Source organism: Bos javanicus, chromosome 6, assembly GCF_032452875.1.
Source record: "Bos javanicus breed banteng chromosome 6, ARS-OSU_banteng_1.0, whole genome shotgun sequence".
Lineage (NCBI taxonomy): Eukaryota > Metazoa > Chordata > Mammalia > Artiodactyla > Bovidae > Bos > Bos javanicus.
The window spans coordinates 103,895,522-103,923,123 of record NC_083873.1 but is presented as its reverse complement, the minus strand read 5'-3'; the positions used below and the strand labels follow the sequence as shown (position 1 = coordinate 103,923,123).

Genomic DNA, 27,602 nt, shown 5'->3' with positions numbered 1-27,602 from the left:
ACAGTCTATAAGAATACTATAAGTCTATAAGTGTTGGATACAACTGGACATGCACACGTGTGCTGGGTGGTCTGGTCTTGATGCTCAGCTAGATAGGCACCAGGATCATACAGGTCTCCTGCCCTGCAGGAGTTTAACATACAGGCAGGAGTTTAGAAACAAGGTCTTAAAGACTTTGGTAAAATATGCATCTTGATGAATTCTCACTTCCTCAGACCAGGTGTACAGCAACTCCATCCCACTTGAAATCAGGAAACTTATAAAAACATGTTTCCAAACTATTGTGCAACGTCATTTCTACTTAATGCCTCAGAAATAAAGGCTGCAACCTCTTAGAGTCTTAAATAAGCAAAGTATATAAGCAGACTCACATCGTGTATACTGTTAGTTGACCCTCCTTAACCCTAGGGAAAATCATAGAGGTTTTCTGATAGAAAAGTAAGATTTCTCTTTTCCTGTTTTATCAGCGGCAGCTTTAGTAATATTCCAGCAAAATGGAACCAAATGAAGGTGAAGAAGGTGACCATCCGGTAATGAGAATGTCAAGTCCAATCCACAGACTTTAAAAAGCCAGCTCAAACAGGTTGGATGGAGCAAAGAGACTTTGGTCAAATGCAGATTGAACTGAATAATTACTGCTGAGAACAGCTTGTGCAAATAAGAAGTGGCATTTAAGGGTCTGATTTGTATGGGCTTAGAGAAGACAGCATCTTGTTTGTTCAAGTCAACAAAAACTAACAAAGACTGTGAGCTAAACAAGGACAGAATCATGAAAAAAAGAGAGATGAGAAAGAAGGGAGAGGTCACTTCAGCCACACCAAGATAACCTCCCTCTCCACAACACCTGGGGCCTCTCCTTGCTGGGCGGAGGGTCAGTCCCCAGGGAAGAGCACTTAAGGCAGAGACACTGCATCACAGAGTCCGGGAGGACCCTGCTCCATGGATGTTACTGCCACCAAGGAAGGATGGGCATTGCAGAACGACGCTCTGCTATCTGGTGTCCCTGAAAGGGTTCAAGGAGAGCCCAGGCTTTGATGCAGGTGGAGAAGACCACAGATGTCAAGCAAGCAGCATGGGGCTCAAGAGAGGAGGTGGACAGACAGACTGAGCAGATATACTGGGAGGGACTCCTTCCCCTACCCGCCCCCCCAACCCCCAATACCCTCTCTATGATCCTATGTCAATAAGTGTGTATGTGCTCAGTTGCTAAGTTGTGTCCAACTCTTTGCGACCCCTATTGACTCTAGCCCACCAGGCTTCTCTGTCAATGGAATTCTCCAGGCAAGAATACTGGAGTGCATTGCCATTTCCTCCTCCAGAGGATCTTCCTGATCCAGGAATTGAACCCATGTATCCTGCGTCTCCTGTATTGCCAAGTGGATTCTTTACCACTAAGCCACCTAGGATGTCCTATGTCAATATAACCATTTCTAATCAAAAGAGCTGTAGATTCAGAATTGAAATTGTGGCTAAGATCCAAGTTAAACTGTGGAATGGTCACACTGAAGAAAGAATGGTCAAAGGGCTTTGGTTTTGTTTATTCGCTTGAATAGGGTTTTCTGGGTTGCTTTGTTCAAAGAGAAATGGAATATTGATTGGTGGGTCCATTGGTTTAAGGAAGTAGCACTAAGTTATAGCCAAATGCCCACAACTATGCCCTTATAGGTAAACAGTTTCTATTACTCTAAATAAGTAGACTAGGGAGGTGGGGTTATTGTTTCTCTCCACTGTGCTGCTGTTGGTGGGGCTTTTGATTTTGTTTCTTTGTGCAGTGAGACTGGTCTTCCCATTTCACACCCAGACAAGGACCCACCAAGCTGCTCACCACCCAGTCCTGCCTCCTCTCAGCACAGCACCAGTGGGTAGGGTCCCCTCATCTCTAGCTCCCAGTACCAGCTCAGAGGCTAGCACCTAAAATGTACCTCCTTCCTATCGTGGTAAAGATCCTGATCCTCCACATGATCACCTGGTTAATTGCTCCTGCTTTGCTCATCACAATCATCTACCTGTGTGTCTGTTCTCCTCCTGATAATCTGAGTTCTTCCTGCATAGGAATGATGGTGGTGATGATGGCAGGTACCTCTTACCATCCACTTATTTCGGATCAAAGGTTGTGTTAAAAGACTGACATACTCGTTCACGCAACCCCTCGTCAATGCTGGGAGTTGGCATTTTACTAGATGGTGATCTAATGGTCTAATCTAGAGTCACTTCCTTGTCCCTTGTCAGCTCAGCTTTTGTTTACAGGGGTTATCCTCCAACAATGTTGGAGATATAAACACCCCTAGTAGCCCAAGGGAGGGAATCCTGAGTGGTCTAAGGCAGGAATTGGCAATCTGTGGCTTATGGACCAAATCTGGCCCACTGTTTGTTTTTGTCAATAAAGTTCTATTGGAACACAGTGATGTTCATTTACGGGTTGTCTGTAGCTGCTTTCACGCTGCGGCCAGAGTTGAATAGCTGCTACAGAAACCATGTAGCCCTCGAAGCCTAAAGAAGAAGTGCTGCCCTCTAGTCTAAGACAATCATGGCCTTTTCAGCCTCCTAGCAGGTGAACAGTTTGGCATGGACTTATGATGTAGTCCTGCCCAATAGGATAGGGAAGATCAATGCTGCAGATGTTTGAAAGAGATGATGTGTGTGCCGCCTGGAGCTGCAGCAGCCATCATGAAACCATCAAGGGATGAGCCCAAGGACCAAGGCAGCACAATAAGTATAGCAGAGCAGAAAGGTGTTGAGGGCTGAATCCTTGAGGGTATCACTGAGTCATGGAATCAGAACTAGAAATTTTACCTCCCGACTTCTTATAAAATGCTTTCTTCACTTTCTAACAACCCAGTAGCATCATGTGCTACTCAAAACACCATAAATGACTGAGCATTGTCATCCCATTCCACAGACAAGAAAGATGAGGCTCAGAGAGGTTAAGTAACTTGTCTACACTCAGACAACTGGTGGTGGTACTGGGATTTAAACCCAGATTTTTGTTATACACAGCCCACATTTCATTCCTTTCTGTTGCCCCATGCAGGTGGTGTTTGAGGCTCCTCCAGTTTCCAATCTGATGTACCACCCCCAAACAGCTGCCAAAGCTTTGCTGGCATGTATCACACAACCGAAGGCCCCCTTTATTTTAGTTTAATTCAGTTGCTGTCATGTCTGACTCTTTGTGACTCCATGGACTGCAGCATGCCAGGCCTCTGTGTCCTGGAGTTTACTCAAACTCATGTCCATTGAGTCAGTGATGCCATCCAACCATCTCATCCTCTGTTGTCCCATTCTCCTCCTGCCCTCAATCTTTCCCAGCATCAGGGACTTTTCAAATGAGTCAGTTCTTTGCATCAGGTGGCCAAAGCCCCACCTTTGGGCCACATCAAATCTCAGACTCAGGATCAGGTGTCATGTGTCTGGCTATGCCCATAACCAGCAGGTGGAATCCATCCCCCACCAATAGGAACAGAGGAGGAGAGGGCAACACACAGGGATTAAGACTCACGTGAAGATCAAGTGCTCCCAGTGTCTCAGCTCCGCCTGCTCCTCCGTGGAGGCCTCCAGCGCATCATCCTTCAGTCTCTGCCTCACGCTCTGGACGCCCTCCTGGCCCCGGTCCCTCTCCTCGCCCTCCAGCCTCTCGGCCCTGGCTGCCAGGTCCCTGCTGTGCTCCTCCAGGATCTGCTGCAGGAAGAGCCAAGGCACCCCACGCTTGAGTAGCTCCTGGGTCATTCCTAAGTTCTGCAGGCGCCGCAGCTCCTCCGTGGCTTTCTCGGACAGCGAGAGGGTCAGGGCCCTGAGCTCGTCCAGGGCAGCCTGGTCCAGGCGCTCCTGCAGCTCCTCCAGGGCGGCGCTGTGCTCAGCCATCAGGCCCCGCCACTGGCCCAGGTACTGGCCAGCATCCTCAGCAGCCCCAGAGGCTTCAGCGATGGATAGCTGCTCCCTCCGCTGTTCCTTGTGCTGCCAGCAATTCCAGAGCAGACAATTAGCAGGGGGCAGGGCTTGGCAGGTACAGCCCTCAAGAAAACACTTTGGGGAATAGTTGCAGGAGGCGCAGAATATCAACAGCCCTTTCCCCAACTATCGCACATTTGGCAAATTATTCTTTAAAAAAAGGAACTGATGTTCTTAAAGACCGATGGAGAAAGCCAAAGTATGACAGCAGCAGAGGAGAAAGGAACTACTGAATGGTTACTTTGAATGAATGCTTTGCTCTTCGAAAACCAACTAAGTTGAGAGTGTAACACTGACATATATACACCACCATGTGTAAAACAGATAGCTAGTGGGAACCTGCTGTGTAGCACAGCAAGCCCAGCCTGGCCCTCAAGGATGACCTAGAGAGTCAGGCTGGGGTGTGGGGAAGGAGGCATATATATATATATATATATACACATGGCTTATATATATATATATATGGTATGTATGTATATGTATATAAAAGGTATGCATGTATATATATATAAGGTATGTATATATATATATATATATATATACACATTTATGGCTAAATCACTTTGTTGTACAGCAAAAACCAACACAAGTTTGTAAAGCAATTATCCTCAATTAAAAATTTAAAATTATTGTAAATACTAGAAGAAATAAAAGGAAAACCAACGAAATTTTTCTGCAAATAGGCCAACAGGAGAGAAATACTTCAAGAGTGTGTTCAGAGTTGGAAGGACTATTGATTTCTCCCCGCAGTCAAGCCTTAAACGACAAGAGAGGACGTTTCTATTAAGATTATTTTTTTTTTCCCTTGCCTTCGGTTATGTTTGTGTTTTTCTCAATCAAAACAATTCTTTGACCTCTGGGATTAGCACCAGGAGCTGTGGAGAGGTGACTTCACTAAAGTTCTCAAGATTTCCTTATGAGTACATTAACTTTGGTAAGGGCAGTGTGTGTGCACGTGTGCGTGAAGTCGCTTCAGTTCAGTTCAGTTCAGTTGCTCAGTAGTGTCCGACTCTTTGCGACCCCATGAAGTCGCTTCAGTCATGTCCAACTCTTTGTGAGCCTATAGACTGTAGCCTGCCAGGCTGCTCTGTCCATGGGATTCTGCAGGCAAGTATACTGGAGGGGGTTGCCATTTCTTCCTCCAGGGGAATCTTCCCGAACCAGGAATCGAGCCCAGGTCTCTTGCGTCTCCTGCACTGGCAGGTGGGTTCTTCACCACTGCACCACCTGGGAAGCCCAAGACCAGTATAGCCGGCTTCAATTTACATTAATAGGAGTGACTGCATGCTTTAGAAATGTGGCAGATTACATACACCAGTGATTCTCATTGTATGTGGTGTTCAGTATTAATGGCTAATTTTTTTCTTTTTTTTAATTAATTAATTTATACATATTTTTTTACTTTACAACATTGTATTGGTTTTGCTATACATCAACATGCATCCGCCACAGGTGTACATGTGTTCCCCATCCTGAACCCCCTTCCCAGCTCCCTCCCCATACCATCCCTCTGGGTCATCCCAGTGCACCATGCCCAAGCTTCCTGTATCCTGCATGGAACCTGGACTGGCGATTCATTTCTTATATGATATTATACATGTTTTAATGCCATTCTCCCAAATCATCCTCCCCCCCCCACCATAGAGTCCAAAAGACTGTTCTATACATCTATGTCTCTTTTGCTATCTCTCATACAGGGTTGTGGTTACCATCTTTCTAAATTCCATATATATGCATGAGTATACTGTATTGGTGTTTTTCTTTCTGGCTTACTTCACTCTGTATAATAGGCTCCAGTTTCATCCACCTCATTAGAACTGATTCAAATGTATTCTTTTTAATGGCTGAGTAATACTCCATTGTGTATATGTACCACCGCTTTCTTATCCATTCATCTGCTGATGGACATCTAGGTTGCTATTACAAACAGTGCTGCGATGAACACTGGGGTACACGTGTCTCTTTCAATTCTGGTTTCCTCGGTGTGCATGCCCAGCAGTGGGATTGCTGGGTCATATGGCAGTTCTATTTCCAGTTTTTTAAGGAATCTCCACACTGTTCTCCATAGTGCTGTGTTAGTTTCTGCTGTACAACAATGTGAATCAGTATAAAAATATATGGAACGAATTTGCATGTCATCTTTATGCAGGGGCCATGCTAATCTTCTCTGTATTATTCCAATTTTAGTGTATGTGCTGCCAAAGCAAACACAAGACTCTATCTTCTTAACACATCCCCCCCAAAGGAGAAGAGCAGGTAACTTGATTGAACTTTAGTAAAATGTGATCATCTTTTATGTGTTTCAAAGAAGGATCCAGGGCATCTTTTTCCCACCTTCTTCACTCACAGTATTTTTTCTTTCTTGCTCTCACCTCCTGGACTAGACAAAATCTGCCTCTGTCTCTATTAATCACAATATTCCCAAGGCAAGGGGTGGCAAATTTGATAATTCAAAGGCAAGATTTATGGTGAGGATCCAGGCAAAGGAAAAGGCTTAATTTGCTTCATCCAGCTGAACTTTAAGCATTGCCTCTTTTGTTTGAGGTTTCATGGCTTTTAAGTAAGTTAATAAAGCTGATAAGTGTCCCCCCTGCCGAAAAGAAAATTACTCTTAAGGAAATAACTGAAAATGTAGTGAAAATTTCATTTGTTTGACTTTTGTTGAACACGTATTTATTGAGTAGGTTAAAACTCAAGAGGCAGACCACCTGGGTTCCAATCCTGGCTCTTCCACTTACAAGCTGAGTTACCCCAAATGCATGTCTAGCCCTCTCTGTGTGTCCAGTGCCTAAACTATAAAAAGAGGATAATAATAGGATCTACCTCATAGAGTAGCTGTGAGGAGTCAATGAGCTGCTTAAGACGTGTGTCAACTACAAACTGGCACTTACCAAGAACACTGCCAACTGAACAACAAAGGCACTTGCCACCTGCCTCCACGGAGACTGAAGCCCATTCTGCTATGGCTGGTGACCTTCAACACCCCTGAGGGAGTTCAGGGTGAGTGAAACGCTCTGTGCTCCAGGGACCCTGGTGGGACAGGACTCTAGATAGGTGGACGTTTTTAGAAAGAGATTTTATGATCTCAACCCTTGCATCTCCTCGTATCTAGAGAAGCACTAAATCCCTTCATGGTGACATCAGATCCTCATGACTACCAAAAAACCTTTTGTAAAATGAGTGCTTAATGGTACTGAACTCCCCCTTCACTAAAATCTTATAAATTGACCCTCCCCAACGGCTGCTTTGGAGCAGTCTCTCAGAGATATCAGAGATGCTGCCTCTTGGGCTGCAGTCCTCGTTTTGCTCCAGATAAAATGTGTAGGTAGCTCTTAGAGAAGGGCCTGGTGCAGAGTTGGCCTCAATGAATGTCTGCTATTATTAGTACCACATCCCAGGCACATAGGAACTGAAAATCAAGATATTCTAAGAGAAAAAACCCTGAGACCCATGAGAGACAATTTAAATAAGGAGGTCACAGAGGCCTTTTAAAGAATCTATATGGATAAACAACAAGGTCCTTCTGTAGAGCATGGGGAACTATATATAATATCCTGTGATAAACTATAATGGAAAAGAAAAAAAAAGACTAACCATCATCAAATGTAATTATATTTGCTATAATTATGCTACTATGAATTTTAAAAATGTTAAAAAATAAAGGAGCCCTAAGAGAGACCTGCGGAGAAGGCAATGGCACCCCACTCTAGTACTCTTGCCTGGAAAATCCCATGGACGGAGGAGCCTGGTAGGCTGCAGTCCATGGGGTCGCTAGGAGTCGGACACAACTGAGCAACTTCACTTTCACTTTTCACTTTCACGCATTGGAGAAGGAAATGGCAACCCACTCCAGTGTTCTTGCCTGGAGAATCCCAGGGACGGGGAGCCTGGTGGGCTGCCGTCTATGGGGTCACACAGAGTCGGACACAACTGATGCGACTTAGCAGCAGCAGCAGCAAGAGAGACCTGAGGGGTGAGGTCATACCTCAGTCGAGTGAAGACGGGGGAAAGGATATTTCTGGAAGAAATAACAGAAAGTATAAAAGGCCCTGTGATGGGAAAAAAGCTGACATGCACAGAGATGTCAATCACAGTGTTATTTATAATAGTGTACCCATGGGCCTTCCCTGTGGCTCAGCTGGTAAAGATTCCCCCTGTAATGTGGGAGACCTGGGTTCAATCCCTGGGTTGGGAAAATCCATTGGAGAAGGGAAAGGCTACCCACTTCAGTATTCTGGCCTGGAGAATTCCATAGACTGTATAGTCCATGGAGTTGTACACCCAGCTTCTCATTATAAGGAAGAAATAAAAAGCAAAGCCTATAATAGTGTACCCAGCAGATAGTCTGGGTTCTATTTTGCACAAACATATCTTTTGTTCATGGGTTCAGGTGACCTGAGAGTGTCAATTCCTTCCTTCTATAAATACTGGTTAAGAACCTGGTTAAGAACACAGGTTAAGAACCTGTGTCCTCAGTGCTGGGGATACAACACAAACCTTTGCCTTTGCAGAGTGGCATTCCCACCCTGTGGCACTCACAAGATTTAGCAAAAGCAACTGTAAGAAATTGTATTCATGGAAAATCACTGGAATTTCTGCAGTTCATCCATCCTTGCAGATCCTAACCATGAACCAGGCCAGACCATCAGAGAAATATGGCTATAAGCCCCATTGCTTTGATCCTTGAGCCAATGGAGATGGATGAGGCAATGTTGAAGTTGGGGTGGAGTTCAATGGCTGAGATAAGAATCACAGCTTCCTGTTGGGCCCAACACTCGGTAATAAAAGTAGAGTTTCTATCAATCAATTTAAGTTATTCTGCTTCCCTTTCCCTCCTGAATGGTACCACCTATGTCATCCTGACAGCCAGCTATGTCATCCTGACATCTCATATCTCCTGAATCTGTCACTGTTCCCACGCTCAGGACATGGTCTCATCACTTCTGATCTGGTCAAGTACTAGAGCCTCCCATAGGTCTGTACCTTAGGGCTCCTTCAATTCTATCTGACAGGCTGCTCAACTGAGCTTCCTAAATTCCAAATCTAAGCTTCCTTCTGAAACCAAGCAGGACCCTGTGGGGCTCCTGGGCACTGAAACCTTTCAAATAGTTTCTAATCAGGTAAGGGAGGGGACTGGAGACAAGGGAGGAGCAGTCAAGAAACAAGAGTGCAGCCTCGGGGCAGGGTCCTGGTCCTGCCTCAAGGGATACATATAACAATATCTATGAGCTCTTCTGCAGAACTGAAACTCCCAACTAATGGAAGATGTTCAGTTCAGTCACTCAATTGTGTCCGACGCTTTGTGACCCCATGGACTGCAGCATGCCAGGCTTCCCTGTCCATCACCAACTCCCAGAGCTTACTCAACTCATGTCCATCAAATCCATGATGCCATCCAACCATCTCTGTTGTCCCCTTCTCCTCCTGCCTTCAATCTTTCCCGGCATCAAGGTCTTTTCCAAGGAGTCAGTTCTTCGTATCAGGTGGCCAAAGTATTGGAGTTTCAGCTTCAACATCAGTCCTTCCAATGAATATTCAGGACTGATTTCCTTTAGGACTGATTAGTTGGATCTCCTTGCAGTCCAAGGGACTCTCAAGAGTCCTCTCCAATACCACAGTTCTAAAGCATCAATTCTTTGGTGCTCAGCTTTCTTTATAGTCCAACTCTCATATCCATACATGACTACTGGAAAAACCATAGCTTTGACTAGATGGACCTTTGTTGGCAAAGTAATGTCTTTGCTTTTTAATATGCTGTCTAGGTTGGTCATAGCTTTTCTTCCAAGGAGCAAGCATCTTTTAATTTCATGGCTGAAGTCACCATCTGCAAGTGATTTTGGAGGCCAAGAAAATAAAGTCTGTCACTGTTTCCATTGTTTCACCATCTATTTGCCATGAAGTGATGGGACCACATGCCATGATCTTAGTTTTCAGAATGTTGAGTTTTAAGCCAACTTTTTCACTCTCCTCTTTCACTTGCATCAAGAGGCTTTTTAGTTCTTCACTTTCTGCCCTAACGGTGATTTCATCTGTATATCTGAGGTTATTGATATTTCTCCCAGCAATCTTGAATCCAGCTTGTGCTTCATCCAGCCTGCCATTTTGCATGATGTACTCTGCATATAAGTTAAATAAGCAGGGTGACAATATACAGACTTGACGTACTCCTTTCCCGATTTGGAACCAGTCTGTTGTTCCATGTCCGGTTTGAACTGTTGCTTCTTGACCTGAGAGGCAGGTAAGGTGGTCTGGTATTCCCATCTCTTAAAGAATTTTCCACAGTTTGTTATGATCTACACAGTCAAAGCCTTTGGCATAATCAATAAAGCAGAAGTAGATGTTTTACTAGAACTCTCTTGCTTTTTCTATGACCCAACAGATGTTGACAATTTGATCTCTGGTTCCTCTGCCTTTTCTAAATCCAGCTTGAACATCTGGAAATTCACAGTTCACATACTGTTGAAGCGTGGCTTGGAGAATTTTGAGCCCTACTTTGCTAGAATGTGAGATTAGTGTAATTGTGCAGTATTTTGAACATTTTTTGGCATTGCCCTTCTTTGGGGTTGGAATGGAAAGTGACCTTTTCCAGTCCTGTCACCACTGCTGAGTTTTCCAATTTACTGATGTATTGAGTGCAGCACTTTAACAGCATCATGGAAGATGTTAGCATTCTTCATTTCAGAGAAGGTGACAGCTTGATAACCTGCTCATCAAGAGACCACCTGAGGCCAGATTAAAGACGTGCAGGCCCTGCAAACATGCTGATCCTTATCAGCAGTACTGCCCTTAAGGTATAGCTATAAAACTCACCAAATCCTCCTGGGGGGGACACACAGTTTTTCAGGGCAAGGGCCTGCTGTGTCCTCCTTTGCCTGACAAAGCAATAAAGCTTTGCTTTTCTATTTCACCCAAAACTCTGTCTCTGATTCGGCACTGGTACACAGAGATTGAGTTTTTGGCATCACTTCTCCTGAAAACTTCAGTGTTCAGGGACACTTCAGTGTTCCCTCATCCTTGGATGAAAGTCAGCTGTCACCCCAGCACACTGCCCTCCTTGAAGAGGTGTTGCTTCCTGGGCGTGCCTCCTCCAGCCCCTGCCCTCTCAATCCTCATGTTCTTGGAGCTCCACACACAGCAGGGCACCCTTGCCTGAATCCTTCAGGTTTGAACAAGATGCCTGCCCACCACCTGTAATGTCTCTCCTGTCTTGCACACACCAGATGCTCCCTGTCCCCAGGACTCAGGTTCAGCTGCACCTGCTCTGTGCAGCCTTCCCCAGGTGACGGTGACTTCTGTGCTACCAGAGCATGAAGACAGCACAGGGTGCATTTATGTGTTTGCTGTGTTTGCCCCCTCTCCAGGTGGGCAAAAAACTGAGCAGGTTAGCGTCAAGAGCAAGGCTGAGACTCTACATCACACAGTCTTGGACTCAATCCCACAACTGCCAATCACTAAACATGTGACCTTGACCTCATTACTTAGTGCTGTAATCTGAATGCTTGTGTTCCCCCAACATGCAGATGTTGAAATCTAACACATGTTCTGAGGATGTAGGTGAGGAAGCTTTGGAAAGGAGCTTAGGGCATGAGGATGGAGCCCCTGGATGAAATTAGTGTCCTTGCAAAAGAGGCCAGACACCCACCCACAGAGCTCCCTCCCCACCTTCCACCCTTCTGACTTCTTCCACCAGCAAGGAGTCTATCATCTGCAACCTGAAGAGGGTCTCCATCAGAACCTGCCCTTGCTGGAGCCCTGATCTTGACTTCCAGCCTCCAGAACTGCGACATATCAATTTTTGTTCTTTATAAGCCACCTAGTCTACAGTATTTTCTGTAGTAGCTCAAATAGATCATAACACTTAAGCCCTCTCAGGTTCAATGTCTTTGTCAGAAAAAAGACAGAAAATAGTAGTATCTACCTCACAGGTTAATAAAACAATTAAATAAGATACATAATACACTTAGCACAGTGCTAAGTAAACACTCCATAAATGTTATAGCAGCCACCAGTCATTATTCACTGGAACCAGCACTGCTAGTCTCTTGTCCTGGCAGACATTACTAATCTATCACAACCCTCAGCTTTGCTGAGCTGGACGGGACCCACTGAAGCCTTATCACAGCATTCCAAAGAGTCACTACCAATCAACTGCAGATGGTGCCTTAGGATGCCTGTCCAGTCACCCTTTGGATCCTAGCCTTCTGATGCCAGTGCCCGGCACTGAACCTGGCACTTGGTAGGTGTTCACAATGATTATGCAAAAAATAAATGTCAGAATTCCTTATATACCTTTTGCAGCATCTCCCGTCTTCTCTTAATTATTAGTTTTTGGTGGAGTTTTTTCTTTTCCTGCTTCAAGTCATTGTCCAACTTCTGTTTTATAGAAAAAACTTCTGTTTGAGCCCGCTCCAAGAGTACTTGCATCTGATCTTCATCCAAGTAGCCTGCTCTAGATGAAAAAGATGCAGAGTTAGTTGATGCAGTGTCCAAACTCACCTGCAGCTTGAATATGCTGGAGATGAGTGTTTATCTCCATATTAGTTTGGTTTGAATCTGAGAAATCGCCACCATCATAACGGGCAGCTAAGACATTACTAAAATGCAGGAAGGGAAAGATCATCTTTTTTAGAGGCATGTAGAGGACGCTCAACATCACAGGGATATCACCTGTCAGGGAAGAAATTGGGGAAGAGTTTTTGGAGAACGTAACATTCCAGAGGACCACGGTGGAACAAATAGACTCTTCCAGGAGGAAATGATGGACTAGGACCTCCTGGTGACGCGAACGGCACAAGCAAAGTCCAAGAGGTCAATCAGGGAAAGCTCAGTGTGAGGGTTAATTCTGTGTATCAGATAGACTGGCCAGGGTGCCCACATCAAAGATCACGCTTGAGTGTCTCTGTGAGGGTGTTTTCTTGTGAGATTAGCATTTGAATGGGTAGGCTCAATAAAGCAGATTGATTCTCCCCATTGTGGGTGGGCATCACCCAGTTCACTCAGGGCCTGAATAGAATAAAAAGTGGAGGAATAAGAAATCCCCCCTTTTTTCCTGCCTTGCTGTTGAACTGGGACATCTCATCTCATCTCCTTCTCTAAGACTGGGATTCCGCCAGTTCTCAGGCCTTTGGCTGAATTACACCACTGGCTTTCCTGTGCCTCCAGCTTACAGATGGAGATCCTGGAACTTCTCAGCCTCCAACTCATGTGAGCCAATTCCTCAAACATATCTTACTGGATCTGTTTTTTCAGATGCTGTCAATATTACCACTACTGTTCCCAGTCTGTTGCATCCCTGGTTGAGGCCCCTGCTTGGCACACAGTAAATTCTCCATGGAAGCTTCCTGAATGAACAGTAGATACACATTTCAGAAATATGTCTGTGCCAACCTATTAAAATAGTATTTAAAAATCAGAGGTAATATACTTCCCTGGAAACTGCTCCCAACAGTACAACCAGCTGTCTGGTGCTTCTGCTCATGGCAAAGAGCTGCTTCTTTCACTAGAGTGCAAATGAATCAGGAATGTCAAGTCAACTGCAGTGACAAATTTATTAGCATCTTTAGGTGGGAAGTGTTCATATAATTTGCACTTTACAGAATCCTCATTAAAGAGGGCAAAGTGAAAGAAAGAAAGTGAAGTCGCTCAGTCGTGTCCAATTCTTTGTGATCCCATGGACTGTTGTCTACCAGGCTTCTCCGTCCATGGGATTTTCCAGGCAAGAGAACTAGAGTGGGTTGCCATTTCCTTTTCCAGGGGATCTTCCTGACCCAGGGATCGAACCCAGGTCTCCTGTATTGCAGGCAGATGCTTTACCCTCTGAGCCACCAGGGAAGCCCAAAGAGGGCAAGGGAGCTGCAAAGTCCTAATACAATTAGCTAGATAGTAGAACCAATCATAAAACCATGGTTGTCCTAAGAAAATCAACCTTATCATCATGGCCCTATTCATTTTAGAGCTTGTAACCTACAAAGAATAAATTTCATTGTTGACAATCATGAGTCTCAAAGACTAGCTTAGAAAAAAATGTTGTCAAGGGGCTAGAACCTACAGTGATTAACACCATTTACCTGGCTTCATGGTACCCCAATGTTGCTGAGAAAAAGTACCCAGAATCCAAGATAAGCATCTGTGTGTATATACTTAATTCCAAAGGTCAAGACATGGAAGCAACCTAAATGTCCATTGACAGATGAATGGATAAAGAAGATGTAGTATATACATACATATATATGTATGTATACATATATACATACACTCACCCATAAACAGAAGGAAATAATGCAGATAATGCCATTTGCAGAAACAAGGATGTAGCTAGAGATTAGCATAGTAAGTGAAGTAAGTCAGAGAAAGACGAACATCATATGACAGTGCTTACCTGTGGAATCTTAAAAAAAAAGATACAAATGGACTTATTTACAAAAAGAAAAAGCCTCACAGATATAGAAAATAAAGTTATGATTACCAAAGTGGGGAGGAGAGGAGGGATAAATTAGGAAGTTAGGATAAACATATACATACCACTATATATAAAATAAATAACCAACAAGGACCTACTGTATAACACAGGGAACTATATTCAATATTTTGTAATAACTTATAAAAAAGATTCTGAAAAAGAATATATATACACACGCAGATACACTGATTTATATGTATAACTGAATCCATGTGCTGTACACCTAAAACTAACTCAACACTGTACATCAACTATAATTTACTTAAAAAAAAACCCAAAACACAAAAAACAAAGGTGAATGCAAGAGCCAGCAGTGTGCTAGAGCTCAAGGCGAAGCAGGCTGCCCTTACCACACAGTTCCTCTAAGCCTCCACCACTGATGCCTCAGTGAAATGCTAGGGGTTTGCTTTAAAACGACTCAGGGTCAGGATGAACAGCTACATCAAGACTGGCCACAAGCTGGCACCTACTGAAGTTGATGATGGGAACATATTGGCTCATTGTAAAGTCGTCTCGACTACTGACTATATTTTTAAAATTCTATCATGCAAACGATTCTTCTAACTAGAGAATTTTTAAGAAATAAGTCAAGTAGCCAGTGCATTCAGTGAATGAACAGAAGTAGATGGTCTCTAGGGCTTCCCAGGAAGTGTTAGTGGTTAGGAACCCACCTGCCAATGCAGGAGATTAAGAGATATGGGTTTCATCCCTGGGTCGGGAAGATCCCCTGGAGGAGGGCATGGCATACCACTCCAGTACTTTTGCCTGGAGAATCCAATGGACAGAGGAGCCTGGCGGTCGCAAAGGGTCAGATACAACTGAAGTGACTTAGCAGCAGCAGCAGCAGATGGTCTCTACAAGGAATGTTGGAGGAAGGCTGTCTGTCTGCCTTATCTGGGGTGGTTCAGGAGTCTTACCTCTCGTGTTTCTGGATGAGGAGGGTCAGCTGGGCAGACGCAGTGCTCAGCAGGCCTTGCATACGGGTCTCTGATGACTGGATATTCTGGACCAGGTACTCTCTGTGGCCGAATCTTTTACTGAGATGGTATCTCTTACTAGCCTGGAAAAAGTCCATTAACTCTTCGACACTCTCCTGTTTTTAAAAAAAATCGAGAAAACATGACTAATTAAAATTTAGAGAAAATTCTTTCTAGTCATTTAAAATATTACATTTCCTTTCTGAAGAAAATACACAGGAACAAAAGCCCCGAGATGAATACCTTAAATGTCCCAGCCCTGAACAAAGGCTTAGAGAAAAGTACATACTAATAGGAAAGGGAAACTGCTGTATAGCTCAGGGAGCTCAACTTGGTGTTCTGTGATGACCTAGAGGGGTGGGAAGGAGGCTCAAGAGGGAGGGGAATATATATATACACACACACACACACTTATAGCTGATTCATATTGCCGTAATAGCAGAAACTAATACAACATTGTAAAGTAACTATCCTCCAATTAAAAATAAATTTAAAACAGAAATTATTTTTTTTAAAAGGGCTTTGAAAAGTGCATTCAAGACCCAGATGGTAAAGTCTTATCAAAACAATTCTGCTGCCTTAGGAATGGAATGTACATTTTACTCAGGTGTCCTTCAGCCACATGTGGTCACACCTCTGAAGTTCCCCAAACACACCTCTGAAGTTCCCCAAACACAGCATCACATCAGATGCTGAAGTTCTGGGATATATCGCCACTGGCTCTGACCCCAGCACCCTCACATTCAGCAAGGACATGAGATGAGTCTGGTCACAGAGTAGCAAGAAGTTCTCAGAATTTGCAAAATGCATAAAAACCCAAGCAAGCTCACGAGAGTAATAATAGCCTAGCACACACTGGGTGCTTCTTCTGGGCCTGGCACTGGACCCAGAGTGTTTCTCGTCTTTTCTAACTTAATCCAGGGAGAGGATTCTATTATTCCCATTTCACAGATGAGGAAACTGAGTCCACATCACACAGCTGGTAAACGACTGAGCAAGGCTTTGAACCTCAGCCATCTGATTCCAGGACCTGTGCTCTAGCTCAGTAGTGGTTGTCTCACAAATCCAACTTCAACCAGTAGCACAGTAATTAGATGAGCCATAATTAAACCAGCAGAAATGAGACCTGCAGTAATTAAAACATCAGCCTTAGTGTATTATCTCACTGACTGGCTCTGTTGTCTCTTTTCCAGGTGAAATACTGTTCATGCAATGCGTTACTTGGAGGTTCAATGTCTTCTTCAAAAAGAAACATATGAGGCCCTGGACAGTCCCCTTTCCATACAAAAGCTATAATCTTTCCAGGCCCAACACCTGAGGATTTGCACTCTCCAGAAAGTGAAGAGTGGAATGGTCAATGGGATGTGTCCAAAGGCCAGCTTCTCCCTAAGAGTTCCTGGCAGCAGGTCAACACAATAGGAACACTGAGATGGTATTTCCATCCTCCACGGAGCTGGATCCCGTGAGTTGGCTGATCTGAGCCCTTATGTCAGGAAGCTCAGAGTCGGGGTCCTCAGATACCAACGTGTCTGTGCCACGGCACTAATCACCACAGCTGTTACTTTTCTATCCCCAGTCTTATGAACAATAACACATGTACTTCCTGACATGGGGAGTCAGACACAGCTCATCATGAGGAGTAAGTAAACGGGCAGCAAAGTCTATTCATCCCTAAGGGATGCGCTAGGGTCTGAATACCTACCCGGGAGTTTACTTATTCTCCTAAAGTTTTAGTGGGAAAAACCAAGAGGAAAAAGGAGAGCCTGGCTAGTTCTCTTCATGCTCAGATGTCCAGTACCTTCAGAGAGGGGTCCTCTCTTCCCAGAAGGCTCACGAGGGCCACTGGTCTCCTCCTGGGATGGCTCTGCTCTGTCACAGCCCTTACTCACAGGGCCTGAGTCAGGACCAGAACTCCAGTGTGTTACTGCACACCAGTGATTTCATTCATTCCCTGGTGGCTCAGACAGAAAAGAATCCGCCTGCAGTGCGGGAGACCTGGGTTCCATCCCTGGGTTGGGAAGATCCCCCTGGAGGAGGGCATGACAACCCACTCCAGTATTCTTGCCTGAAGAATCTCCATGGACAGAGATCCTGGCAGGCTGCAGTCCATGGGGTCACAAAGAGTTGGACATGACTGAGCGACTAAGCATACACATACAGGTGCAGGTTAAAGACCTTAGGCAGGCCTCGTAAAACTACTGACAGTCTCATATAAACTATTAGTTCAGTTCAGTCCCTCAGTCATGTCCGGCTCTTTGAGACCCCATGAATTGCAGCACACCAGGCCTCCCTGTCCATCACCAACTCCCGGAGTTCACTCAAACTCACGTCCATCGAGTCAGTGGTGTCATCCAGCCATCTCATCCTCTGTCATCCCCTTCTCCTCCTGCCCCCAATCCCTCCCAGCATCAGAGTCTTTTCCAATGAGTCAACTCTTCACATGAGGTGGCCAAGGTACTGGAGGTTCAGCTTTAGCATCATTCCTTCCAAAGAAATCCCAGGGCTGATCTCCTTCAGAATGGACTGGTTGGATCTCCTTGCAGTCCAAGGGACTCTCAAGAGTCTTCTCCAACACCACAGTTCAAAAGCATCAATTCTTCAGCACTCAGCTTTCTTCACAGTCCAACTCTCACATCCATACATGACCACTGGAAAAACCATAGCCTTGACTAGACAGACCTTTTGTAGGCAATGTAATGTCTCTGCTTTTCAATATGCTATCTAGGTTGGTCATAACTTTTCTTCCAAGGAGTAAGCGTCTTTTAATTTCATGGCTGCAATCACCATCTACAGTGATTTTGGAACCCAAAAAAATAAAGTCTGGCACTGTTTCCACTGTTTCCCTATCTATTTCCCATGAAGTGATGGGACCAGATGCCATGATCTTCGTTTTCTGAATGTGGAGCTTTAAGCCAACTTTTTCACTCTCTTCTTTCACTTTCATCAAGAGGCTTTTTAGTTCCTCTTCACTTTCTGCCATAGGGTGGTGTCATCTGCATATCTGAGGTTATTGATATTTCTCCCGGCAATCTTGATTCCAGCTTATGCTTCTTCTAGCCCAGCGTTTCTCATGATGTACTCTGTGTTAAATAAGTAGGGTGACAATATACAGCCTTGACATACTCCTTTTCCTATTTGGAACCAGTCTGTTGTTCCATGCCCAGTTCTAACTGTTGCTTCCTGACCTGCATATAGGTTTCTCAAGAGGCAGGTCAGGTGGTCTGGTAGGTTTGGCCAAAAAATTTGTTTGGCTTAAAATGTTACAAAAAAACCTAAATGTACTTTTTGGCCAACCCAGTATTTGCACAGTCATCTAGGAATTCATTCTTTCTGGATTAATGACACTCAAGCTTCCATGCACAAACACCCACAAATTCACCCAAGCCTATGAAGACAGAGATCATAAGCCCTAGGCACACATCACCACACATGTGCACACACACACGTACATACATGCACTTACACATTTCTACTTTTAACTGCTATATATATTAAACCTATATTGTGCCAAGCACTGGCTTTCTGTGAATTTGATTAAATCTGCATCATGCCACTTTTAGTATGGGGACTCTATTACTTCCATTTTACAGATAAGGCAACAGACTCAGAGACACTTGGCAATTTGCTTTAGTTGACAGAGCTGACAGGTGGTGGAGCTAGAATTCGGGTCCAGGTGAGCCTGAGTCCAGGGCCTGTGCTTCAAGCCACCATTTATTTTCCCTGCTTACTGGAAAGTCACCCTCTACATCAAGAGGTGGAAAGAAGATGAGGTTAGTTCACTGGAACCCAGCACAAAAGAAGAGACAGGACTTAACTCGGGAAGAGGAGACATTTAGTGAAACAGTTCAGGAAAATGACTCCTCCATCAGAGGGAGCCTCATTGGAGGCATTACCTGTATTTTAGAGTAATCTTGCAGCAGCATTTTTGCTGCCTCTGGCTTCAGCTCGCCTTTGAAAATAGCACTTTTTATCTGGGTAAAAAAGATATTGTGCAGTTCGTTCCTCTGGAAAATGGCCAGCTGCCTGTGGGCCTTGGCAAGGTCCTCCTCCTGCTGTAGAGCAAGCGACCTCCTCAGGTGTTCCTGCTCCAGGCCGTGCAGGGTCCGCAGGAGGCTGCTGCACTCGACGGCGGACTGCAGAGAAAAGAGGGAATGTGTGGGGGGTGACACACCAGCCGGGTGTGTACAGGCACATGCACGCAACATGTGAGCACACACATGTATATGTGTGTGCAAATGTGTACACACAGCACACATACATGTCCCAACACACACGCACAATGCACATAAATGCACCCGCCAGTGATGTACATATATACATGCACACATATACACATGCATAGTGCACATAAACACACCCAGAAATAATGCATAGACATGCACACACATACATGCACACACACAATACACATGTACACACAGGACACACGCGTGCACCATCAACACACACATGCACAGTGCACATAAGTGCACATACATATACACAAAGAAGCACACACATGCATGCACACGTACACACACATACACACTGCACACATGCATGTACCAGCAAACATACACATGCACACACACAGTGCATATAAATGCTCACAGCCACAAACAGTGCACATACATGCACAAAGATACAGCTACACACATACGCACACAGAGCGATACACTTACACACATACACATGCACATGCAAGCACATGTGTGCACACATGCATGGAACACACACATGTATACACATGTACACAGAACCATCTCAAAGAAGAAAATTCATAAGGGTTGAAATCTTCAAATCAAACTGCCTGAAAATAGCCCGCAAAATGGAAACATCAATGGACTCTGCTGTTAGGCCTCTCGAGCTTATTTCCATCATCTTTCATTCTTAACTTAGTTGAAGAGAAAAATACCAGTGATCAGGCCCAAGCTGAGATCATTTGTGTAAAAGGGAGGCAAACAGGAGGTAAGAAGTGGCTTCTGGGATGCCTGCACTTTCTACGGTCCAGAGAGAAGGCAGGGGACACACTTTCACTGAGCTCCTGATGCATCTGCACTCCCATCATCTCAGAGACCCATGCTGCAGGAGGGCATGTTAGTAATCCCACCTGCAGGGGCAGAATTCTAAGAAGACCCCAAGATCCCTGGCCCCTGGTATAGACATCACATGAATCCCCTCCTTTTCAGGGGACATAAACTTTGAAGATGATAAGACTGTCACTCCCACAATCCACAGAAATGCGTTCATCTCCTGCTCCAGTTCAGTTCTCCTGAGGCACAGATGAGAGACTAAAGTCTAAAGCAAAGGACACCCCTTCCCAGGCCTGCCAACCAGCAGAGGTCATGTGAAGTGGCCTGGCATGGGACACACTAGAGTGGTGGGGAGTGGGGCAATGTGGAGACAGAAAGCCCTGCCTACAGGGCCAGCCAGTCAACCCACCAAGGGAGGCTCTGCAGGACTATGCACTTGGTGTAGCCACATCTTCCCATTTTTTTTTAAAAGAAGCTGAAAGTCTGGGTTTTTATCCAAATTTTTATATTTTAAAAACTGGCAACATATGTGCATTTTTAAAGACACATTAATATAATGGTCATTCACCACAACTCCCTACTGAACTTTTCACTAAAATAGACTTTTCAGATAAATGAGGCATGTTTATCCTTTGGCTTCAAATGCCTGAAAAAGCAACCTGCATGGAGGGATTGGAGGACATGGACCAGGACAGGGCACTTCAATCCTGGCTCAAGAATCACAGGCCTGTGGCAGGCTATTCTGGCAACTGCTATTTACCCTGACTCTACACCATCAAGATGGGGAGACAATGAAAACAGTGACAGACTTTATTTTCTTGGGCTCCAAAATCACTGCAGATGGTGACTGCAGCCATGAAATTAAAAGATGCTTGCTTCTTGGGAGAAAAGCTATGACCAACCTAGACAGTATATTAAAAAGCAGAGACTTGACTTTACTGACAAAGATCTGTCTAGTCAAAGCTATGGTTTTTCCAGTAGTCATGTATGGATGTGAGAGTTGGACCATAAAGAAAGCTGAGGGCCAAAGAATTGATGCTTTTGAACTGTGGTGTTGGAGAAGACTTCTGAGAGTCTCTTAGACTGCAAGGAGATCCAACCAGTCTATCCTAAAGGAAATCAGTCCTGAATATTCATTGGAAGGACTGATGCTAAAGGTGAAGCTCCAATACTTTGGCCACCTGATTCGAAGAACTGACTCATTGGAAAAGAACCTGATGCTGGGAAAGATTGAAGGCAGGAGGAGAAGGGGATAACAGAGGATGAGATGGTTGGATGGCACCATCGACTTGATGGATATGAGTTTGAGCAAGCTCTGGGAGTTGGTGATGGACAGGGGAGGAAGCCTGGTGTGATGTGGTCCATGGGGTCACAAAGAGTCGGACATGACCGAGTGACTGAACTGAATTGAACTACACCATCAAAAATGTGAAATTGTATCCAGAAATTATGACTGTACTAAATGACACTCCCTGTACTCAATTTAAAAGGCTTGGCAAATTGTAAAAATGTTTTATAGAAGTAAATCCACCAGGGGTGGTTACAGTGTAAGAGTTCTTGCACGTAAGGCAGTTCTTCCTTAAGCACACATATAGAGGAGTTAGGAGACCTCAGGGAGCTCAGGGCAGGTGGTGCTGGCGCTGCCTCTTCTCCAAGCAGCTGGGAAGCTGGCAGATCTGGAAAAGAGTCCTGGTACACAGCACATACCCTGAATGGCCAGTGGCTGCTTGCAGGAATCTGGGCAAGTCACTTTCCCTCTGGGCTTCTGTTTCCCCAGCTCAAACTGAAAAGATTTCACAGGCTGACTGTTTTATGCCATGGGCTTCTTTAAAGTTACACAAAATGATGAATCATGATAAACACTGTATAGAACAGGGCCGACAGTGCCAAGTCCTGGTCTAAGTCCTACACAAGTATTAATATTAACTGTTCTATACAACAGGCGTCATCATTATCCCCAGTTTAAGGATGGGGAAACCAAGACCCAGGGAGCCTGAACAATGCCCCTGGAGGAACAGAGTGAGATCTAAACCTAAGCCACCCGCGCTCAGAGTCCATGGTCAGCACTGACCTCCCAAGAGTCTCTCCCTGGAGAAATGCTTTGAAAACTGTTTGGGATTACATAGGTTTTTCAATGTGAACAGAATTCACTGCTATACTAATTATTGGAATTCCTAAACTTTACTCAAGAAAACTGATACTGCCCATTTCGTTTTTTTTTAAAGCAAATTTTTGGAGGAATAATATGACTGATATATTTTCATGCATTTTTATCTAAAGGTGACTATAATAAATGAACAGATAAGTACAAGGTCGTCAATAGTTTTCTAAGATGGAATGGTTTGAACAGACTGGAAGGGAAATAGCTCTATTACCTTTTGCCATTCATATGGTATTTTTGGAAGCAGATTGGCTTAAATAAAGAGACTGGTCTCTGCACACGGTGGCCTGGGGGATCCAGAGGGATAGTCCCCTCCCATTGGCCCCTGCATGGATGAAGCAGGAAGACACTGCGTGTCACCCCTTCTCCATGCTCCCAACGGCCAGTGGAAATAATGACCCGATACTTAAAACTGCATCGCCCTGGGCGTCTGTGAGGTGCAGTTGCTGGGATGAGCTGCCTGCGTGAATCTTGGTCCAGCCACATGTCCTACAGCATCTGATTCCTTACCTGTAAACATGGGATCCTATCAATTTCCACCTCCCTAAGTGAGTGTGAATATTTGAAGAGAAGGTCCAGGTGATGAGCTTAGACCAATTCTTGGCCCACAGTGAATGCTAACTAAGCGTGAGAGCATTTCATGAAATCAGAAACTGTACTGTGATGGTGAGTGGAAACAAGCATGATATACTGTTAGTGAACTGCATAAACTTCACTCTGTAAGAAAATATATTTAAAGCAAAGGGATTATGCTGAAATCCTAGGACAGGAGTGGAGGCCCTTTAACATAGCTATATCTCCAGGCTGAGACACAGTAGAACTCAACAAACAGGCTGAACGAATGTTGGTCTGCTGTTGAGTGGTCAGATGGGTTTCAATTTTTTTTGGAAGGGAGGACTTCTTTTTATGCTGTGGAGCTGGAGTTGGCAAGCATTCAGTAAAGAACAAGATAAATATTTTAGGCTTTGCAGGACACATCTGGTCTCTGCCACATATTCTTTTTTGTTTTGTTTTTATTTTTTGTAATTCTTTAAAAATGAAGAAACCGTTCTCAAGGGTCAGACAGAAAAAGGCCAGGCAGGATTGGACTCTTGGGTCCCAGCTTGCTGATCTCTGCTTTCCAGTCCTTCTCAAGCCTTCTTTATTGAACACATATTATTTTTATCAGAAAAAAAATTAGAACAAATTTAGGAAATAAGAGAGAGAGAGAGAATGAGGCTGTTTGGGACTGAATCACTAACTGTATATAATGCATTCTTTTTAAGTGCTGAGCTCAAGGAAACATGGTCCTGACCTGTAAAGTCATGGATGGAGATCAGAGAGTGTGGTCAGCTAGGGGAGCCACGGTGAGCTAAACCGTGCCCCCTCCTTAGAAAGATACATCCACCTTCTAACTCCAGCACTTGATGAATGTGATCGTCCTTGAAAGCAGGGTCTTTGCAGATGTACTTAAAGATCTCATGAGGTCATCCTAGATTATTTGGGTGAGTCCTATATCAAAAGATGAGTGTCCTTATAAGAGATAGAAGAGAAGGTGACAGCGTCAAGGGGCATGTGAAGACAGAGCTTAAGATTGGAGGGCTGTGGCCACAAGCCAAGGAATGCCTGGAGCCACCAGAAGCTGGAAGAGGCTGGGGTGGGGGGATTTCTCCCCAAGAGATTTCAGAGCGGGCACGTCCAGCTGACACCGTGATTTTGGACTTCTGGCCTCCAGAACTGTGAGAGAATGAATTTCTGTGAACTGTTCTAAGCCACTATGTCTGTGGCCATTTGTTACAGCAGCTGCAGGAAATTCATACGGGAGCCAAACAGAAGATAAGTCACACTTATTTTCTCATCCCTAAAATGAGATGGGTGTTGAGGTTAAGGGACCCCAGTTGCAGGGGAGTGGGTGGGAGCGAGATAGCGTAAATCACTCCTCTCTTCTTTACTGCCCTGTCCACGGTCTGACCACAGGTGACCATGTGAGAGCCAGGAGGCATCACCCCAAGAGCTCTCCTCACTTCTGGGGAATTCTGTGCACAGCCACCAGTCTGGGGAATGGACGTTAGGAGTCGAGAAGCTTGTTCCTAAGTAGAGGTTAGACTCCCTCCTCCCGCCCGATGGATTAGAATATGTGGGCTCAAGTCACCGGAGCCAACCAGCCATCTCTTTCATGAAGGAAGGAAGAAATCAGGCTGGATTTGGTACACTTGGGGAAAAAACACTGTGGCATGATTCCTTTCAAGATAGCAACTGACACTCTCTAAAAAAATGAGAGCTGGTCTCTGATCAACAGAGGCCGGCCCTGCGAAGGCTGACGGATCAGAACTTCCAGACCCCGCACTGTGCAGGAGAGCCTTCTGTAGCCCAGGCCCAGGGACTCCTTTCCTGCATTACTTTTCCCAGCCACTCGAAGAGGCCGGTGCCCTTGGCCTTGATTCACAGACTTACAGAAGTAATCAGGGCCTTCAGGAGCAGAGAGGAGTCCAGGCTTGTCTGGTTCAGAGCCCGTACTGGAGAGAGAACCATGATCCAGTACAGTGCAATCCAGACAGACACATGTGCACTGACATCACAGCCCCCTGAGCTATGCTTTCCCAGAATGAAGCCTTTCGACTTGCCCCATGGCCCCCCCCCGGCACTTGAACATTATAACACAGCTGAATGAAGTCACACTTGTTATACGTGAGGATCCTTCATTAGACTATGAACTTCTCAAATGCAAGAACCATGTCTCAATGTTCTCTGCACCTTCACTGCCTAGACAGAAGTGATCAGTAAATCTTTCTAAATGAATTCTGGGTGGTTGGATGGATGGATGGATGGATGGATGTGTAGATGGACAAGTAGATAGAATGGTGGTAGGTGGATGGATGGATAGGTTGGGAGTTGGATGGACAGAAGCATGGATGAGCCGTGAGTGAATAAATGGATGGATGAATGAGTAGATGGGATAGATGGAAGGGTGGCAGGTGGGGAGAATGGATGGATGGATGGATGGATAAAAGGGATGGATGGGTAAATGATGAATCCCTAAGAGGAAGGAGGGAGGCAAAAGAAAGCCTCCCTTTCAAAGCTGCCTTACCCTCTCACTAACACGTTTCAGCACCTCTTCTGCTTCCTCCATGGCTGCCATCTCCCTCTGGTACTGGCTTTCTGTCTTCTTTCTTGTTTCCAGGTCACACTCAGCTGTCAGAGCCACCATCTTCCGATCATACTCCTCTTGAATTTCTTTCTCCAGCAACAGAAACTGCTTTTTGAACACAGCACCCATCCTCCTCTCCACCTGAGGGGAGAGCTGGCCACTGCTGGTCAGATTTTTCAGCAGAAGAGCAATGATATCTTTGCTGATTTGAGTTCGACAAGCTTCCAGATCTGAGTCTGCCCGATTTAGGGTTGCAATTTCCAACCTGGGAAACACAAAGGTCAAGAGAATTCCATTACATCAAATTGCAACAGAAACCAAAGGTCCCTCAGAGCGCTGAGGTTTTCCAATTATGTGTGGGCAAGGTCTTTCTTTTTTCCTTTTCTCTCCTTTTCTCCTCTTCTACTCCAACCAGTTACAAAACGACAGTGAATAAAGTAGCAGAATCTTATTTAATAAAATTCCAACCATGTTGGAAATGACATGGAATATAACTAATATAAGACATGGTCTTTCTCAACAAGCCATAAATCAACAACATCAACAAGACTACGAGAAAATGGTTAAATATTTGGAGAATTTAAAAATTAAAGTTTACTTTTTTCCAATTAAAAATTAATTTATAGGTGTGCCAACTAAATGTAACATGGTATCCTGTATGGAATCCTGAAACATAAAAAGGACATGAAAAACTAGGGAAATCTAAATAGAGCTTAATTAATAATAAAGTTATTGGTTCATTATTTTTAACAAATGTGCCGTAGGAATGGAAGATTTTAATAACAGGGGAATCTGCGTACAGGATATGTACAAACTCTCTGTACTATTTTCTCAGTTTTTATGTAAATCTAAAACTGCTCTAAAAATGAAGTCTACTCAGGAAATATTGTGAGATACTTCACAGGGTCTCAGATTCTGAAACTTGATTGTGACAACTAAAGATACACATATACATGAGCCTGTCTTCAATGTGACTGAATTTTATGGTATCTCAGCTATACCTCTATAAAACTATTAAAAGATACAAAGGACAAAATTAATTTATGTTCACAGTAGAAAAATCTGGAAAATAATAAAAACACACAAAAAGACTTCATTGACTGTAGGTCCACCACCCAATCAGAACCAAGGAAAGCATTTTGTTGTATTTGCTTCCGGTTTCTTTTCTCTGCACATATTTTAGTTACACAGATCCAAGTACAAGTTTGTCCTTTTTCCAATTACTATTATAGCAGGCATCTTTAAATGGTATTTAAAAGCTGCAAAAGTTTCTTTCATAATGGTTGAAAAATATCTCATGATGCGGTGTACCATGATTCAATGAATCATTCTTCTAGTGCTGCACATTTGGGTTACTCGAAAAATTCAAAATCTAAAATAATCTGAAGTAAACATCCTTTGTAAAGAGTTTTTGGTATTCACGATGATCTCTTCAGTATTATTTTCACAAAGAGTATCAAATGTGGGTCAGATGTGACCAAGATTTTTAAGTCTCCTAGGACATCATGCTAAAACCACTTTCCAGAAAAACTCCCCATCAACGCAGTAGGGTCCTTATTTCACCTGTCCCTCTACTTAAACATTTTTACTAATTTGATAGAAAATAGCATCTGACTGTAAAATATAAGAGTCAACATTCAGAAAATAAGATCATGGCATCCAGTCCCATCACTTCATGGAAAATAGATGGGGAAACAGTGGAAACAGCGTCAGACTTTATTTTGGGGGGCTCCAAAATCACTGCAGATGGTGACTGCAGCCATGAAATTAAAAGACGCTTACTCCCTGGAAGGAAAGTTATGACCAACCTAGATAGCATATTCAAAAGCAGAGATATTACTTTGCCAACAAAGGTCCGTCTAGTCAAGGCTATGGTTTTTCCAGTGGTCATGTATGGACGTGAGAGTTGGACTGTGAAGAA

The 27,602-nt window shown here is 44.3% G+C and overlaps 1 protein-coding gene and 1 non-coding gene across 4 annotated transcripts in view; both read right to left on the bottom strand.

Moving 5' to 3' along the window:
- The window catches only part of EVC2 (EvC ciliary complex subunit 2), a 173,203-nt gene that overhangs the window by 57,830 nt on the left and 87,771 nt on the right, over positions 1 to 27,602 (bottom strand). For all 3 annotated transcript variants that reach the window (XM_061420782.1, XM_061420780.1, XM_061420781.1), the window contains exons 10-14: positions 25,622 to 25,946; positions 19,275 to 19,514; positions 15,322 to 15,497; positions 12,235 to 12,394; positions 3,497 to 3,951 (exon numbers count right to left, since the gene is read on the bottom strand). In XM_061420782.1, coding sequence (XP_061276766.1) covers positions 3,497 to 3,951; positions 12,235 to 12,394; positions 15,322 to 15,497; positions 19,275 to 19,514; positions 25,622 to 25,946 — 1,356 coding nt within the window. The remainder of the gene's footprint in view (positions 1 to 3,496; positions 3,952 to 12,234; positions 12,395 to 15,321; positions 15,498 to 19,274; positions 19,515 to 25,621; positions 25,947 to 27,602) is intronic.
- LOC133250173 (U6 spliceosomal RNA) lies at positions 6,055 to 6,156 on the bottom strand. The gene has a single exon (XR_009737277.1). It is a non-coding gene; the product is annotated as a U6 spliceosomal RNA (small nuclear RNA).